The sequence below is a fragment of the Heloderma suspectum genome, chromosome 2 (genome assembly GCF_057233095.1).
Source record: "Heloderma suspectum isolate Gila_16-S chromosome 2, 16-S_ref, whole genome shotgun sequence".
Taxonomy (NCBI): Eukaryota; Metazoa; Chordata; class Lepidosauria; order Squamata; family Helodermatidae; genus Heloderma; species Heloderma suspectum.
The window spans coordinates 383645854-383665542 of record NC_139459.1 but is presented as its reverse complement, the minus strand read 5'-3'; the positions used below and the strand labels follow the sequence as shown (position 1 = coordinate 383665542).

At 46.9% G+C, this 19689-nt stretch overlaps 1 protein-coding gene across 1 annotated transcript; it reads left to right on the top strand.

Annotated features, from left to right (window-relative positions):
- The first annotated feature begins 6827 nt into the window (after positions 1–6827).
- On the top strand, positions 6828–19327 carry LOC146356387 (vomeronasal type-2 receptor 26-like). Its single transcript, XM_084832615.1, has 3 exons — positions 6828–7049; positions 15528–15654; positions 17951–19327. Exons 1-3 carry the CDS (start codon positions 6885–6887, stop codon positions 18850–18852), a joined length of 1194 nt encoding a protein of 397 aa, XP_084688741.1. The 5' UTR covers positions 6828–6884; the 3' UTR covers positions 18853–19327.
- Positions 19328–19689: the final 362 nt, after the last annotated feature.

Here is a 19689-nt window from a genome sequence, read left to right as displayed (position 1 = left end):
ATATTTATGTAGGCTAAAACGGCGAATGAAAAGGCATTGAGTTAGATACTGTTATTTATTTATTTACTGCTTTATTACATTTATATCCTGCCTTTTTTCCTCTTAAGGAACCCAAAGCGGGTACATAATCTTCCTTCCATTTTAGCCAAAAATGTTGGCTAAAACTCCTTCATCCAGAAAACAAACTCATACTAAATTACCGTCCTTTACTTTACTTTGCTCCCTAGATCAGTTATGGCATTGCTACTCCTGTTTCTAATGACAAAAATCAGTTCCCTTTTGTCTACCGCATGGCCCCGAAGGAAGAAACCCAGTACCCGGGGATCGTCCAGCTGCTCCTGTTTTTCCGATGGACGTGGGTCGGTCTCTTTGCTCCAGACACTGAGAATGGGGAGAGGTTCCTGGGTGCCTTGATACCCCTGATGATCAGCAGTGGGATTTGTGTTGCTTTCTCCAAAAGGCTACCACGAAATTTCTTAAATCAAATATTCCAGATCGACCTTTCTTTCTTGGGGAAAGAAGTGAAGGTAATTGTTTATTATGTGGACTCCCACTATGGGTGTTATCCGTTGATGTTTATACAAAGAACACTCGAAAAGAAACCAACTGGGGCAAAAGTCTGGATCACGCCAGCTTTTCAGGACATTGACTTCAACTTGTCTTTTGCACCTTCTTTCTTCCATTTCCTCCACGGGTCTTTGTCCTTCAGAATGAAGACTAAAATAGTGACAAAATATAACTACTATGTGCCAGTCTCCTCTCCTCTGGAACAGTTTTGGGATGAAACCTTTCAGTGTTTCAATTCAACTCATGTTTTGTCCATGAAAATCTGGACACGTTGCAGAGAGAAAGAGAAACAGGTGACGTTGCCCCAGGAGGAGATTGAGAGAGCCCTGTTTCAGGACAGCTACGTTACTTATAGCAGCATCCAAGCTGTGGCCCATGCCTTACATGCTGCATATTCATCCCGGCCAAAGCGCATGTTGATGGTGGGTGAAGGAGAAAGGCGGGAGCATCAAAGGCTGCAGCACTGGCAGGTATTCCCTTTTCCTTTGGCAACACCTCCATAAAGACTCATGATGAAGATAACCAAACATAGGTTAGAGCAGATAATTGTTCTTCCTGTGTGGCAGTGCAGGCAGCCAGCAGACCCTGTTTTCTGCCACCATTACATGATCAAGTAGCCTCCCTCCTCCAAAAATCCTTTACAAATGAAGCCCCAGACCCATCAAGAACCAGTTGTTTTTTTTTGAAGCACCGTCAGGATTCTATCACTTGACTTTGCAGTGAACTGAATGTTTTTGTTGTAGAAGACCCATTGGGATCCATTTCTCTGATCGCGGTCTTATGAAGTGTACAGGGAGTTTGCAGCAATGTGCCCTATTGCATTTCCTCCTAATAAATCCTGCCTGTGGAGGATGGGGTATGACCAGGTGGGTGCAGCCTGTGGCAAATAGTGATGTCACAAGAACCACTGGTTAGGCCTCATCTGGAGTACTGTGTCCAGTTTGTTTGTTTGTTTGTTTGTTTATTTCATTTCATTTCTATACTGCCCAATAGCCGAAGCTATCTGAGCGGTTCACAAAAATTAAAACGAAACAACACACAATAAAACAATTTAAAATATATAGAACATTAAAACCACAATATAACAATACAGCCACAATAAAACCTAGCAGCAGTGCAGAAGTTTAAAATACAGATTTAAAACAGCGAAGCTAAAAATTTAGAAAGCTAATATACTAAAATGCCTGGGAAAATAAAAAGGTCTTCACCAGGAGCCGAAAGGAATTAGGGATGGATGAAAGTCCCTTACCTGTTCTTGAAGCTTGCTTCGTGGTGGGGGGAGGTGCTTCGGTCCTCCCCCCGAAGTTCAGGCAAGGGGGGGAAGGCACCCCGCCTTGCCCGGCCGAAATTCAGGCTGGGAGGGAGGCGCCCCATCCCTCGACAGCGAAATTCAGGCCGGGTAGGAGTGCCCCGTCTACCCAGCCGCGAAAAAAAAAAGTAAAAAAAAAACCACACACACATACACCCGTGATAGGCTACGTAACGATTTACGTAGCCTATCACGGCTAGATCTCCAAAGTCAGCCGTGATAGGCTATGTAAATCATCACGTAGCCTATCACGGGTGACTTTGAAAAAAAAAAGCGCGTACGCAAATGGAGGCTCCCATGGGGACCGCCATTTGCGTTCCTTATTTTGGCACGTGTAGTCTACGTAAAGAGTTGCGTAGGCTACGGCGAAAATAAGGGAACGCTATTTGCGTTGCCCTTATTTTCGCCGTAGTCTACGTAAATCTTTACGTAGACTAGACGTGCTAAAATAAGGAACGCAAATGGGGGCGCCCCATGGGTGCCGCCATTTGCGTATGTGCTTTTTTTTTTCTTTTTCAAAGTCACCCGTGATAGGCTACGTGACGATTTACGTAGCCTATCACAGCTGACTTTGGAAATCTAGCCGTGATAGGCTACGTAAATCGTTACGTAGCCTATCACGGGTGTGTTTTTTTTTTTTACTTTTCTTTTTTGCAATGGTGGAGGTGGCAGCCGGTCGGGAGACTGGCCGCCGCCCCCACCCCCGCCGAAACGCCGCTGAAACGCCGCCGAAATGCCGCCAGGACCCGCTGCCAGGACCCGCTGCCAAAAGGGACATTCGACGAAGGTAAATCCCATCCCGGGGGGGTGGGGGGCCGGCGGAGAATTTCCCCAAGACTTTCGGGGGGGCAAATGCGTCAGCACTCGGCCTCCCAAAGATTCGTGGAGAAATTCTCCGCCAACCCTAAAAGGAATACAATGTAGGTGCCAGGCGAACCTCACTAGGGCGCTCATTCCAGAGCCGGGGTGCCACAGCAGAAAACGCCCTCCTCCTAGTAGCCACCCTCCTCACTTCCTTTGGCAGGGGCTCACGAAGAAGGGCCGCTGATGATGACCTTAAGGTCCAGGCAGGCACATATGGGAGGAGGCGATCCTTCAGGTAACCTGGCCCCAAGCCATCAAGGGCTTTGAATGTTAACACCAGCACTTTGAATCGGGCCCGGAAATGGACTGGCAGCCAGTGCAGCTGGAAAAGTACTGGCGTAATATGAGCTTGCAGGCCAGTCCCTGTTAACAATCTTGCTGCCCTATTTTGGACCAGCTGAAGTTTCCGGACTGTTTTCAAAGGCAGCCCCATGTATAATGCATTGCAGTAATCCAGGCAAGAAGTTATCAGAGCATGGATAACTGTAGCTAGGCTCTCTCTGTCCAGATAAGGGCGTAGTTGGTATACCAGCCTAAGCTGATAAAAAGTGCTCCAGAGGCAAAAAGCCTCTGGGCCCAGGTTAGGCTTTTTCAGGAGTGGTCTAATTACTGCCTCTTTTAAAGCAGCAGGCACCACTCCCTCTCTCAAGGAGGAATTTAAAACCTCCTGGACCCAGCCAGACATCCCCTCCTTGTTTGATTTGACTTGGCCAAGCACCTTGTCTGCATCCTCAGGCCTCAGTAACTGAAACTCATCCAATAAAACTGGACCAGACGGTGCTCTGAACGCCTCTACCAATGGAACTGCATTAATGGTGGTGTCCAATTTATGACAAATCTGAGTGACTTTATCCTCAAAGTGCCATGCAAACTCGTCACAGTGTGGTACCGAGGGTTCCACTGTCTCTCTCCCTGGCCCAGAATGTAACAGGCCACGAACCACTCAGAAAAGCTCTGCTGGATGACACTGAGAAGATGTAATGCTGGTGGAAAAGAACTGTCTCTTTGCCACCCTCACCGCCACAGAGTAGGCTTGATAGTGGGCTCTTACCTGTGCTCGGTCAGACTCAGCACGAGTTTTCCTCCACCTACGTTCTAGCCGTCTCCCCTCTTGCTTCATTGCCCTCAGCTCAGGTGTATACCAAGGAGCTGGCCGGGCTCTGATCAGAGGGAGAGGGCACTTGGGCGCGATCGTGTCAACCGCCCAAGTCATCTCTGCATTCCACAGAGTGACCTGGGCTTCGACAGGAGCACCAGCCATACCAGCAGGAAAATCCCCCAGAGCCCTCTGGAATCCATCAGAATCCATTAATCTCTGGGGGCGGACCATTTTAATAGGTCCCCCACCCTTGCAGAGGGGGAAGGCTGCCAGGAGTCTAAACCTCAGCAGGAAGTGATCTGTCCATGACAAAGGGACAGATGTTAATTCCTCCACTTTCAGATCACCATCCTCCTGCCCAGTCGAGAAAACCAGATCAAGCGTGTGTCCTTTTATATGCGTTGGGCTGATGACATGTTGGGACAGCCCCATGGTTGTCATGGCGGCCATGAAGTCCTGAGCCGCCCCGGATACAGTGGCCTCAGCATGGAAGTTGAGATCCCCTAGGACCATCATCCTATGGGTCCTCAACACCAAGTTGGAGACCACTTACGTCAGCTCAGGCAGGGAGTCTGATGGGCATCGGGGTGGGCGGTATACCAACAGAATCCCTAATCTGTCCCGGTTACCCAACACAACGTACAAACACTCAAGATCTGCACTCGAATGAGCAGGAAGCCTGGAGAGGGAGATTGAATTCCTATAGACCACGGCAACCCCCCTCCCCGACTCTCAAGTCAGTGTTGGTGCTGCACCGAGTACCCAGGAGGGCACAGCTGGGAGAGAGTGACCCCTCCCAGTTCCCCACCCAGGTCTCAGTAATAGATTCTGGGCACCACACCTTAAGAGGGATGCAGACAAACTGGAGAGGGGTCAGAGGAGAGCAACAAAAATGATCAGGGGACTGGAAACAAAGCCCTGTGAAGATAGACTGAAAGAACAGGACAGGTTTAGCCTTGAGAAGAGAAAACTGAGGGAAGATATGATAGCGCTCTTCAAGTACTTGAAAGGCTGTCACAGAGAGGAAGGCCAGAATCTCTTCTCCATCATCCCAGAGTGCAGGGCACGGAATCATGGCCTCAAGTGATAGGAAGCCAGATTCCGGCTGAACATCAGGAAAAACCTCCTGACTGTTAGAGCAATACGACAATGGAACCAGTTACCTAGGGAGGTGGTGGGCTCTCCCACACTGAAGGCGTTCAAGATGAGGCTGGACAGCCATCTGTCAAGGATGCTCTGACTTGGATTCCTGCATTGAGCAGGGGGTTGGACTCGATGGTCTTGTAGGCTCCTTCCAACCCTACTATTCTATGGTTCTATGATTCTAACCCACTTTCATCTGGGAGGCCAGCAGACCCTTCCACCCAGCTCCATTGACCCCACTCACTGAGCCATGTGGTGCTGACAGAGCTGGCCACTGAGGAGATGGGAACAGCCCCAAGTTCTCACCACACACACACCAACCACTCTCACTATGTCCTCCTTGCAAGGAGGAGATGGCAAGTGTGGCTTGGGCATGTACAGCACTTAGGCCTCGTCTTGCCCTGTTGGCTGTCAAGGAAGCCCTTAAAAGCTGGCATGGTCTGGATGAGGCCTCAGTGCCCCAGCCACTCTAGCCATCTCCTCCTTGCAAAGAGACAATGGCTTCCATGCTGGGCCCATGTGTGCTGAGGACTCCAGCAGTCAGCCTCTGTGGAGGCAGGGGTGGGGCAGCTCGCTTGGCTGACCTTGTGAGGCAAGCTGGGAGGTTGGGGGGGTGCTCATGGATCTCCCCCATGCCTTGGACAGAGGTGAGTCCATCCATACCTAGTGGTTAATGGATTCCTATGTGAGGGGTAATGACCATTTGTAGTCGTAGTGTGACCATTTTTTTGAAACATTGTCTGGACAATGCGTAGTGGATGCTATTTGCGTTCCTTTATTTTTCGCTGTTCTAGCCTATGTAAATATTTTTACACTGAACATAGGGATGGTGGAGAATTTCTCCCCGAAACTTCGGGGGGCCGAGCGCCAATGTGTTCATTCCCCCGAACAAGTTTCGGGGAGAAATTCCCCGCACCCCCCCCCCGGGACGGGACTTACCTTTGGTGAATGTCCCTCCCGGCGGTGGGTCCGGCCGGCGGTTCGGCGGGTGTTCGTGCGGGGCGGGAGCGGCAGCCGGCCTTTCGACCGGCTGCCGCCCCCGCCATTCCAATCAAAGAAAAAAAAACAAAAATGCCCCTGTGATAGGCTACGTGACGATTAACGTAGCCTATCACGGCTAGATTTGCAAAGTCAGCCGTGATAGGCTACGTAAATTGTCACGTAGCCTATCATGGGTGACTTAAAAAAAAAAAAAAAGCACGTATGGATAATGGTGGCCCCCATAGCGAGCCGCCATTCCCGTTCCTTATTTGGTCGCTGTAGTCTATGTAAAGATTTACGTGGACTACGGCGAAAATAAGGGCAATGCTATTTGCATTGCCCTTATTTTCGCCGTAGGCTACGTAAATCTTTACGTAGACTACAGCGACCAAATAAGGAACGCTAATGGCAGCTCCCTATGGGGGCCGCCATTAGCGTACGTACTTTTTTTTTTTTTAAGTCACCTGTGATAGGCTACGTGACGATTAAAGTAGCCTATCACGGCTGACTTTGCAGATCTAGCCGTGATAGGCTACGTTAATCATCACGTAGCCTATCACGGGGGCGTTTTGTTTTTTGTTTTTAAACTTTGGAGTTCGCGGCCAGGCGAGGTGGGAAGCCTTCTCCCCGGCCTCAATTTCGGCCGGGCGAGGCGGGAAGCCTCCCCCCCGGCCTGAACTTCGCGGGGGGAGCAGCGAAGCGCCTCCCCCCCACCGTGAACAAGCTTCGACGACAGGTAAGTGACTTTCGTCCACCCCTAACTGAACATGGAAGATCACAACTCAAAGTGATGAGGCCTAAGATATGGACTACGTTTTCATGATTTCTAAATCAGGGCCATTTTCTCTGTCATTCTAGCTTCACACTTCCTTACGAGACATCCAGTTTTCTAATGCTTCCTTGGGTGGACTCTGTCTGGATATGAGTGGGGAACTGGCAGCTGACTACGATATCGTGAATTGGGTGCTGTTTCCCAATAAGTCTTGTGCTAGAGTGAATATTGGGAGTGCGGAGAGACAGGCATCTCCAGACATGAAACTCACCATTAAGCGGGAAGCCATTGCATGGCCCGGCCATTTTAAAGAGGTAGGGGAAAGGATTTGCGTCCTATTATTGGCTTGTGACATCCCTTAAGCTCTAAGAATATCCACCCTGCATTGTGTGTCCCACCCCCACCTTCTAAACATTTATTTATTTATTTCATTTTATTTCTATACAGCCCAATAGCCAAAGCGCTCTGGGTGGTTCACAAAAATTAAAATCAAATGGCCTACAATAAAACAATTTAAAATATATAGAACATCGAAACCACAATATAACAATACAACCACAATAATACCTAGCAGCAGTGCAGGAATTTAAAATACAGGTTTAAAACAGAAAGCTAAAAGTCTACAAACCTAAATTGTACAAAGCTAAAATGCCAGGGAAAATAAAAAAGATCTTCACCTGGTGCTGGTAGGAATACCATGTAGGTGCCAGGAGAACCTCACTAGGGAGCTCATTCCACAGCCAGGGTGCCACAGCAGAAAAAGCCGTCCCCCTAGTAGCCACCCGCTTCACTTCCTTTGGCAGGGGCTCACGGAGAAGGGCCGCTGAGGATGATCTTAAGGTCCGGGCAGGCACATATGGGAGGAGGCGATCCTTCAGATAACCTGGCCCCAAGCTGTTAAGGGCTTTAAATGTTAATACCAGCACTTTGAATTGGGCCCAAAAATGTGCCTCAAATGACAGTTCTGGATCCAAGAGCACCTCCAAACTACAAATGTGTTCCTTTAGGGGGAGTGCAACCCCCTCCAGAACAGGTTGAATATCATCTAGCTGGGTAGATGTCGAACCACCCACTAACAGTACCTCCATCTTGTCTGGATTGAGTTTCAGCTTATCGGCCCTCATTCCCGTGCCCAGGCCCCGATTCAGAACAGCCACTGCCTCACCTGGGTTTGATGAAAAAGAGGTAGAGCTCGGTGTCATCCGCATATTGATGGCACCTCAGCCCACACCTCCGGATAACCTCCCTCAGCGGTTTCATGTAGATGTTGATAACGTTAATAGCATTGCCCTTCTTTTCGCCGTAGTCTACGTAAATCTTTACGCAGACTACAGGGACCAAATAAGGAATGCAAATGGCAGCTCCCTATGGGGGCCGCCATTTGCGTACGTGCTTTTTTTTTTTTTTCAAAGTCACCCGTGATAGGCTACGTGACGATTAACGTAGGCTATCATGGCTGACTTTGCAAATCTAGCCATGATAGGCTACGTTAATCGTTACGTAGCCTATCACGGGGGTGTTTTTTTTTTTTTCTCGCAGCCGGGTAGACGGGGAGCTTCTACCTGGCCTGACTTTCGCTGGCGAGGGATGGGGTGCCTCCCCCCCGGCCTGAATTTCAGCCGGGCGAGGCGGGAAGCCTCCCCCCCTCACATGAACTTCGGGGGGAGAAGAGAAGCGCCTCCCCCCCACCGCGAAAAAAGCTGCGGGACAAGGTAAGTCCCTTTTGTACATCCCTAGACCAAGGCAGTTTCTGTTCCAAAACCAGCCCTGAAGACCGATTGAAATGGATCTAGATAATCTGTTTCATTCAACAGTGCCTGGAGCTGTCCTGCAAGTTGCAACCACCTGCTCAAGCACCTTGCCCAGGTAGGGGATGTTGGCCACTGGCCTATAATTGTTAACATCCTCTGGGCCCAGGATAGGCTGTTTCAGGAGTGGTCTGATTATCGCCTCTTTTAAAGCGGCAGGCACCACTCCCTCTCTCAAGGAGGAATTTACAACCTCCTGGACCCAGCCAGACATCCCCTCCTTGTTTGATTTAATAAGCCATGAAGGGCAAGGGTCAAGCACCCAAGTGGTCGATCAGACTTGGCCAAGCACCTTGTCTGCATCCTCAGGCCTCAATAACTGAAACTCATGAAATAACACTGGACCAGATGGTACTCTGGACACCTCTACCAATGGATCTGCATAAATCGTGGTGTCCAATTCATGACAAATCTGAGCGACTTTATCTTCGAAGTGCCATGCAAACTCGTCACAGCATGCAACCGAGAGTTCCACAGTTGTCTCTCCCTGGCCAAGAATGTAACAGGCCATGAACCACTCAGAAAAGCTCTGCTGGGCGACACTGAGAAGATGCAATGCTAGTGGAAAAGAACTGTCTCTTTGCCACCCTCACCGCCCCAGAGTAGGCTTGATAGTGAGCTCTCACCTGTGTTTGGTCAGACTCAGCACGAGTCTTAAGGATGGACGAAAGTCCCTTACCTGGTCCCACAGCTTTTTTCGGTGGGGGGGGGGAGGCGCTCCGTTTCTCCCCCCAAAATTCTTGGTGGGGGGGAGGCGCCCCGCTCCTCCCCAGCGAAATTCTGGCTGGGGGGGAGGTGCGCCATCCCTCCCCGCCAAAATTCTGGCTAGAGGGGAGTGCCCTGCCTCTCCGGCCACGAAAAAGAAGTAAAATTAAAAAAAAAAGTGATAGGCTACGTAAAGATTTACGTAGCCTATCACTGCTAGATTTTCAAAGTCAGCCATGTTAGGCTACATAAATCTTTACGTAGCCTATCACAGCTGCCTCTGAAAAAAAAATAAAAGCTCGTATGCAAATGGCGGCGCCCATGGGCGCCGCCATTTGTGTTCCTTATTTTGGCATGGGTAGTCTACATAAAGATTTACGTAGACTACGGCGAAAATAAGGGCAATGTTATTTGCGTTGCCCTTCTTTTCGCCTTAGTCTACGTAAATCTTTACGTAGACTACCCGTGCCCCAATAAGGAACACAAATGGCGGCGCCCATGGGCGCCGCCATTTGTGTAGACGCTTTTTTTTTTCTTTTTCAAAGTCAGCCGTGATAGGCTACATAAAGATTTACGTAGCCTATCACGGCTGACTTTGAAAATCTAGCCGTGATAGGCTATGTAAATCGTTACGTAGCCTATCACTTTTCTTTTTTTTTTTTACTTTACGGGGAAATGGCGGCGGCGGCAGCCGGTTGGAAGACCGGCCGCCGCCACCGCCACCACCGAAACGCCGCTGAACCACTGCTGGGACCCGCCGCCGAGAGGGACATTCGACAGAGGTAAGTCCCATCCCGGGGGGGGGGGGCGGATAATTTCCCCACCAATTTTGGGGGGCCGAATGCGTTGGCATTCAGCCTCCCCGAGATTCGTGGAGAAATTCTCTGCCATCCCTACCAAAGAAGGACTAATCCATCACAAAGGACAAAGCTTTTCATGTACTTCCATCCCAGCTCAATGCATTGATGTCCCAGGACTCTCACCTCCATGAGTCATCAGGAAACAGCTTGCCTTTCTCCTCATCTGTCTCTACCCTTTGGACTTCCAGCTCTTGTTCTTCCCTGCCTCTCTCATGCCTCTCTCCCTATCCCATTTATACAGCAGATAATCTGTCTTGGATTTATTGCTTGTCGCTGGCCTCCCTCCCCCAACCATTTGCAAAACACCATCATCCTATTCGGATGGAGCAAATTGGGAGCAATAGCACAGGAAGAAGGAAGTTCCTCTGAACTTGAGAAGTACAGAGGTCTGAAAGGAGGCTTGGAGGTGCCAGGTGGGCCTTCCTCTGAAGGCAGTGGATACGATACGATACTTTAATGCTTAAAGCCATAGGCCACCACAATGTACATTAAAAAGAGAGAGAGAGGGAGAGAGAGAGAGGGAGAGAGAGAGAGAGAGAGAAACAGTACAGTCACATATTTGTATATACATAAATTCATACATCCAACAGAATCATCCCTAGTAGGCTGTTTGGGCTTTGGCACGTATTTTCCTTGCTGCCAAAGCAAATTTTGCTACCTGGGCAGTGGTGAAAGCATCAGTGCCAGAAGGAAGGACACATATCTGTTCCGAAGGTGTTCTGTTTAGGAGGCTCTGGGAAATAATGGCAAGAAATTTATGCCTAGGATGGCCATAGAGAGGGCATCTTAGTAAGTAATGAGAGACTTCCTCAACCTCCCCAGACCCACAGATACAGAGTCTCTGATGGACTGGGGTATTGTCAAATTTTCCCTCCAAGAAGGCAGAAGGCATGCATTGTAGACGCAATGCTGTAAATGATTTCCATAAGTGAGGCACCGTCAGAGTTGTAAAGTAACTCTCCAGACCAAATGACGTCTTGTATAATGGGTACCAGCAAGAGTAAGGCATTTGTGAGATTGTAACCAAATCCACCCACTTAGAATAAATATTTTTTTTTCTTTAAGCCTCTGCTTTACTCTATCAGAAGGAAAAGAAGGAAAGGACTCAGTATCAATTCCATATGCTTGCAACATAGGTTTGGTCAGGTTTAACCAAGACTTTTGGGATGGGGTCTGAAGTTGCTCTTGAAAGCATTTTTTTGGAAGGCGGGAATCACTCATATGGGTCAACTTGAGCCAATACAAAGTGAGAGCAGCATAAATAGATGTTTTAACTGAAATCAATCCTACTTCTGCCCTTAGAAGGGCCCCAGGTGTACTCCCTTGTGTACACAGTTAAGAGAGATCTCATAAAAGAGTTCTGAACCACCTCAAAAATAGAGGTATTCGTGTATCCCCATACCTCAGCCCCATACGTCAGTTGTGAAACTACCTTCTTCTGAAATATCTCAACTGCAGGGGCAACCAAACTTCCCCCTTGTGATTGAGAGAACTGAAGGAGAGATTGAGTAGACTGGGATGATTTCATCTTAATTACATCTAGATGTTGTCTCCATGAAAGTCGGGTGTTGAAATTAAGGCCAAAATATCTAAAGTTGTTCATTTGTTCAATGGATTCATTGTCCGACTTCCACCTATGTGTTTTCCTTTTCTTCCCAAATACTACAATTTTAGTCTTAGCATAGTTAATAGACAAATGCACTCTCGTGCAAAATGTACTCAACTTTCTCAAGAGCCTTCGCATACCAATTAATGTAGTGGAAATCATTGTGATATCTTCCACATATAGGAAGACTGAGGGTTTAACATCCCAAATAGAAGCTGGGAAGCATTCCAAATCACTCAGTTCTTATACAATGCTATTAATAAAAAAAAGAAAAGAAAAGAAAAGGGGCCAATAAACATCCCTGATGCACTCCTTTATCAGTTGGGATGCTTTCTGATAACAATCCATTCGCCCCCAGCCTAACTCTAAGAGCAGTGTCAGAGTAGAGCATTTGGATTAAAAGAAACAGCCCTCTATCAGATAGCTTTTGCCACAAACAATCTCTGTCTACAAGGCCAAAGCCTGAACTAAAATCCACAAGAGTAACAAATAACTCTTTTCTATCATGCTGAGAATATTTCTGGATTAGGTGATGGAGAACAAAACACTGGCCTATTGTAGATGTCCCCTTTGCAAACCCGGCCTGTTCTTCAGCTAAGATCAAGTTTTCAGCTGCCCATGCCATGACTCTAATTTGTGTAAAAGATATTTAGTGTATAATTTTGAAACAACATTAAGCAGACTAATTGGTCTAAAATTATTTGGATCTGCTTTAGAGCCTCTCTTGTGAATAGGAACAACAATGCCCACTTCCCAGCCCTGGGGGATTTTTCCATGCTGGTTCATATAAGTAAACATTTTAGCAAGAATTGGGCACCACCAAGTAGAATTAGATCTAAACAATTCACCAGGAAGCATATCCTCTCCAGGGGCCTTTTTAGGAGGCAGGGAGGCAATCAAATCATGCACTTCATCTCAGGTTAGTGATTCCCAATCAGGGCAGGAAGAGAAAGACAAAAAGTCCCTGCTGTGAAGGGGATCAGATGGGGTCCCAAAAAAAGATTGTCTAAACAAGGCTGAAAAGTGAGCTTGCCACTGTGAGGAAGTAATTTGATTATCAATAGAGCCATGAATGGATTTGCTGCCAAAGGCAATTTAGTCCTGCAGATAATTCCATCTGTACCTAGGCCTCCAGGTGGGGGAGAATTATTAGATAGTCCTTTTACATCAGCTGGGTTGAGTGACAAAAGGTCGGTAATTGCTGCCTGTGGGTCCTCGACTTCTGGGGGTAGAGCAGGAAGATGCAACAAAGAGTTTTTCTTCCTCCAAGAGCTCTGAGCCATCTTCACCTTGTTAGGGCTATCACTTTTTCCCTGAACTTTGTTGTCCATGAGTCTAAACAATCTCTTAAAATTAAAATGACTATTAGAAGTACCGTAGCCGGATGCTAGCTTCTTTTTTCGCCTTGTTAGGTTTACCGCCCCTGTGGGAATTTTTCTGAGTCAGGGCTTCTCTCAGGTCTTCTCCCAATTTTTCTCTTGCATTGCTAGAAGGCCTAGGAATTGTCTCTTTAGCTCCCAACACTGTGGGCTCCCTCGTTATATCAGCCCTTGCTTGGGTCCCTGTTGGAGCTTCTAGGGGAACAGTTTGTGTGCTGGCTTGAACACAACTTTTCCTACCAATATCACACTTTTGTGGGGCAGAACCCGTAGCCCAGAGTAACTTAAGAGAAGGATCTAAACCCAGACCCATTAGGTCTCTCAGAATTTGCTTAGATTCTGTATTTGATTGTTTAATATCTGAAATATCTCGTAGGATGAACTGCAGCATATTTGCAAATAGCATATTTTGTGTCCCCATGACATCAAGGCAAACTGAGTCCAGGGAAGGGTTTAAAAGTGCCTGAGGGCTTACATATTCCACATAGGCAGGAGCAAATGTAGCCCCTTCCTCCTGCGGCAGATCTGAGTCAGGGTCAGATTTTTTCTAAACAATTCTCCTGTTCTGTAGTCCTAAGTTCAGAGGGAGGTATCAAACCAATCAGAGTTTGGTGATGGGATTCTGAGCTCTGTGGCATATTTGCCTGTTGAGCTGTTGAGGACTCCAGCTTATAGAAAAAATGTGTAATTTTAGCCTGTGCTTTTACTCCACGTTGAACTGGGGCCTGCAAGAATGCAGGCGAAAGGCCCAGCTCTTTATAATTCCTCCTTGTATATACCATTTCTAAACTATTTAAAATTATACACTACCCTATTAGTACCTTATAACATAATCCACTTGGGCAAACTCAGGAGCAGCAACAATAACTTCCAAACTTAAAAATTAAAACATCTAAAACAACTAAAATCAATAGAATAAAACATTAGAAGATAATTTAAGATAGGTACAACAGGCTAAAATAAATTGAACTAATTAAAATAATTAAAATGAGCTTTCTAATTTGAGATTGTTTCTGTGAACATTGGAGATAAAACACATATAATTTGAATCAAATAAGTAAAATATGAATAAAATATGTTATCAAAATATATTTAAATAGGTTTAATGTATAGTCCCTGTATAGTGGCTCCACAGTCCTCAGTAGAATATCAACATATCTTCCTGCAGTAAATGTTCAGGCCTTTTGTGTAGCAGCACTTCCGTTCATCTGTCCCACTCCCAAATCCTGCTGTTAGTCAATTTTGTTCAGCGAGGCAAAGTAAAGAGGGCTCCAAGCAGAAAGCAGGATCTACAGGCAGGATAGCAGGCTTGGGGATGTGATGTAATCATCGAAGGGAAAAAAAGAGGAGGTTTGTCTCACAATTTTAGGCTCAAGAATCGCCTTCTCACCTTCAGATATAATGAGGTAAAGACATTGCTCTCAGGTGAAGTGGGGCTAACGCTGGCACAGCTGCATCGAATGCTGACAGGGCCTATCAGGGTAGCCAGCTGCTGCTGGCTGATTTGGCTGGTGACAATTGGCAGGAAGGCATTTTGTGGTGTGACAACATCCCTGGAGATGTTGGTCTGCCATGATGAGTCTCAAGCAGGAAGTCCTTTCTGTTTCAAAGAGGGCTTTTTATTATTTGAAATTTTGAATGGGATTTTCATGCTGTGATCCTTTTGTGTTTAATCGTTGGTTTTTACGTAGTGTTTTTATTCATTTAATTAAATGTATTCTGTGGTTTGGTACAGTGGAGACTGGTGGCTCTGATTTCGGAGGGGCTGTGAATCCAATCTGGGTTTTAGTCAGAACCATCCAGAACTATAAAAGAGTTATCCAAGGTGCTGAACTTATTTGGGGGATATAAATCCATCATATACCCCACTCCTTGTCTATAAATCTGCCAGGTACCCCCCTTCTTAAAATGCCTTTCCGTCTCCAGCTGTGCCATGAGGCCTCTGATCCTTCCTTGGTCTTCTGACCTGCCACTGAAGATCAAAATGGGGAAGAGGAGGGGGCCTTTCCAATGGTGGTGCCTATCCTCCCACAAAAAGCTCATCTCCCTCCCCCATCGTTCACCATCATTGCATGCACATGTTTTGAAGCTTGTCCTTTTTTTGCTGTTGCTTGTAATTTCTGTTATTCTGGGATTGTGTTTTATTTTATTTCATTGTCGTACCTTTTCCCCTCCAATTTTTATATTGGCTTCAGTACATGTATAGTATAGGTGGCATAAACATTTTGAAACAAACAGACCAAAAACCTCTGTGCCATGTTGTGATGCATAAATAGTGGTTCCTTGAAACAAGGACCTGGGATCCCTTCTACTTCATTTAGGATCACAAGTGCTAGAAACCCTGTTGGGTCCTGTCTAAATTGTAGGACTCATTTCCATAGGCACAAATATTCAACACACTGTTTTTCTTGATACTCCTTCTCTTTGTTGCTAGACTGTGCCTCATTCCAGATGCACTGAGAGCTGTCGCCGTGGATACTACAAGGAGGTCCAAGAAGGAGAGCCACCATGCTGCTATGCTTGCGCTCCATGTGCGGAAGGAACCATCTCCATTCAGGAAGGTAGGCAAGATCAGAAGAATGGGAGTTCCCCAGGGCAACTCTTTGAATTTGCTGAATAGTCTCCACAGCCCAATTTTACTTTTCTCTTCTTTTCTCTTTAACACCTTTAGCAAAACATTCCATGAGTAGGTAAGAGAAGAAGGCTTCATGAACGACTGTGGCTCCTAGTGTAAAACCTCATGGGAATCCCTTATGGTCATGGGCCATTCACTACTGCTCAGCCTGAAATACCTCATGATGCCCTTCTAGTACATAGCGTGATTTTAATGAAGACTGGTTCCAGTCTTTATTAAAGAGTTATTTATTTGTTAAATAACTTAACAAATAAGTTATTTGTTATTCCATGCTCTTCTTCTACAAGGTTTTATTCTTCTGGTCTGTACACCATTGTGATAATTGTTCTGATGTGCAGGCTCAAAAGCATTTTAATTAACACATTAAATATTCATACATCTTTGGAACAGATGCTAAAGACTTTTTGAACTCTGACCCCTACTTGGCTTCAGTTTGTTTTTAATCTCCACCATTAATCCCATGAAGTGAGAGGAAAGAAAAGACCATGGGAGTGAATCTCTGGGGTGCAAAGCAAGGGGGATGCTTAGTGCACACTGCTCCTGTTATAAATCATGCCCCCCCCAAAAAAAAACACTCTGCTTTTTTCCATAATTATGACAGGGCAGCATGTACAGACATGGTGGGCCTTTCTCCAGTATATGCAGAGAATTGTCTGCACTGTGCTATGATCCTGTGGCAGGAAAGCAGGGGGTCCTTGGCAGAAAAGGGGATGTGAAAATGGTGCAACCCCCACTTTCTGGTGATCAGAGTACTCCCCTGCCCAACAGTGATTCAGTCTTCTGTTTTTTTAAACCTCATTAGTAAAACTTGATTAAAAAATAAGAAAGCTTTATGGAAGTTTCCTACTCTGGATTTCAAACATAACCAGGAGTCCCTTGAGCACCGTATTGTGCTAGAAAGGTGGGGCATAAGTTGAGTAAATAAATAACTCACAAGCCACTCAGCTACCAGGTAGCTTTACATGCCTCACAGGATTATTATGAAGATAAGAACAGGATAACCTCACAGACAATCCGTTACCCCCAACTATGTTGGGATAAACTCCCTCACTTTTCCATATTTAAACCAGGTAGGGAGCTGTGTTTATTCCAAGCCAGCCCATCAATCCATCTAGCCCACTCTTCTCTGTTCTTCTTTGACTGACAACAGCTCTCTAATGCCCCACAGAGATATGACAGTACCTTTCCTGGCCCTGCTACTACTAAGGTCCTCGCTTGGTGATGAGGCCATAGACTGGTAGGGATGTACGAAAGGTACTTACCTTTCCGTGGATTATGCTGATGCTGGGGGGGAGGCGTTCCATCCCTCCCCCCGGAATCCTGGCCGGGGGGCGAGGTGCTCCATTCCTCCCCCCCGGAATCCTGGCCAGCTGGCTCCGCTCTGCAGGGATTCTGCAGAGCCGCCGGCCGGCTCCACCAGCGGCCGGACATCCGGCCACTGGCTAGCAGGGACGCAAATGGTGGCAGCCGTAGTCACCGCTGTTTGCGTCCCTGCAGTCAGCCGTGATAGGCTACATAAATGTTTATGTAGCCTATCACGGCTGATTTTAAAAACAAAACAAAACGCGCGTACGCAAATGGCGGCGCCCATGGGCACCGCCATTTGTGTTCCTTATTTTGGCATGTCTTAGTCTACGTAAACATTTACGTAGACTAAGAAGGTGAAAATATGGAATGCAAATGGCGGCGCCCATGGGCGCCAACATTTGCATACGCACATTTTTGTTTTTGTTTTAAATCAGCCGTGATAAGCTACATAAACATTTACATAGCCTATCATGGTGTTTTTTTAAAAACTAGCCGTGAAAGGCTATGTAAATCTTTACATAGCCTATCACTTTTTTTGTTTTTGTTTTTGTTTTACCTGGAAATGGCAGCAGCGGCAGCCGGTCGGAAGACTGGCCGCCACAGCCGCCACCGCCAAACCACCGCCGGAGCCGCCATTGGAGCCACCGCTGCCAGAAAGATCCGCCTAAGGTAAGTCCCATCCTGAGGGGGTGCGGGGGTGCGGGAGGCCGTTCCGCCACCAATTTCGGGGGGCCGAATGCACTGGCATTCAGCCTCCCCGAGATCCATGGCGGAACTTTCGTACATCCCTATAGACTGGTCTGGTCACAAAACAGGTCCTCTGTGGGGGAATGTTTCACTCTCTCCCTGCCCAACTGCATTTTTTCCTGGAGGTACAGTTGATGTGAATCCTGCTGAACTCTCTATCTTCTCAGATGCTGACCATTGCATCAAGTGTCCGGAAGATCAGCATCCAAACATGGACCGAGATCAATGTGTCCCCAAGGAGATAACCTTCCTCTCCTATGAAGAAACTTTGGGGATTGTCCTGATTTCATTTAGTCTATTCTTGTCGTTATCCACGGGCTTCATATTAGGAATCTTCATGAAATACCAAGAAACTCCAATAATCAAGGCCAACAACCGAGACCTCTCCTACATTCTCCTCATCTTCATCATGCTTTCCTTCTTGTCCTCCTTCCTATTCATGGGACGGCCCAGGAAAGTGACTTGCGTTCTCCGACAAACAGCCTTCAGCATCATCTTCTCAGTTGCCGTTTCTTCGGTGTTGGCCAAAACCATCACGGTGGTGTTGGCTTTCCTGGCCACAAAACCAGGGAACCAAGTGAAGAGATGGCTGGGGAAGAGTCTTGCAAACTCCATTGTCAGTTCTTGTTCTTGTGTCCAAGTTGTCATCTGCACCATCTGGCTGGGGAGCTCTGCCCCATTCCCTGACTCTGACATGCACTCCCAGCCTGGACAGATCATCCTGCAATGCAATGAAGGATCTGTTGTCTTCTTTTATACTGCCCTTGGCTACATGGGCTTCTTGGCTGCCATCTGTTTCACGGTGGCTTTCCTAGCCAGGAAGCTTCCTGGGGCCTTCAATGAAGCCAAACTGATCACCTTCAGCATGCTGGTCTTCTGCAGTGTTTGGCTGTCCTTTGTGCCCTCCTACCTGAGCACCAAGGGCAAATACATGGTAGCTGTGCAGGTCTTCTCGATCTTGGCCTCCAGTGCTGGGCTGTTGGGCTGCATCTTTCTTCCCAAGTGCTACATTATTGTACTGAGACCTGATCTGAATACGAAGGAGCATATCATGTTCAAAACAAACTAGGGTATCTGATCCATAGAAGTAGAGTTGTGGGAGAACATTTGGTGAAGGTTTGGAGGAGATAAAAGTTTGGTGAGATCATAGTTAACAGAGCCTTTTGATGTGCTTATTGCTTCAGTTGCATAGTTTCAGTGTTTCTGTTAAAGGAGACCAACAAAGCTGAGCCTTGAGGGTCTCACTCTGCCAGTGACCGCCATCTGCATCTGAGGTAATGGTGAGGCTGGGACTATACCGTACCCACATTGTCCAAGTAATGCACCTGCTGAAGGTGTGGCCCTTAACAGCAGCAGTGTACCAGGATTTTGCAGCTTGAGGGCACATGGAAAGCCCTGAAGGCAAGACATTGAATGAATTTCTGTTTGCTTGTTAATGGCATGTGTATTGTAATTGCTCTGCTTGCTATGATCGTTTCATCCACTTGTTGTCATCAAGAACTATTCTCAAAGAATGCAGAATTTTAATTTGGTACTTCAATTTCCTTGCTTGTCATTGTCATCTGTGATCATCACACATTTACTGCACAGAAATGATGTTTTGGAACGGAGGGAACTGTTTTTCTCGAGGGGGACAGTCCCCTGAACAGAGAGATATTTGACATGGGATAGTTGTTTGCTCAGTTTTTGGTCCCAGGCCATTTAAACGTTAGATGCTGAAATTCTCAGCCTGAGATTTGGGGCAGCTACCAGTGGAGGCTGGCAGCTCTGATTTCAGTGGAGCTGTGAACCCATTCTGGGTTTCAGACAGGACGAGCCAGAACTCGAAAGGAGGAATCCAACGTGCTGAATCAGCATGGAATCCTTGCCCCACCAAGGATTGTGGACATTCATCCTAAAGGAGTAT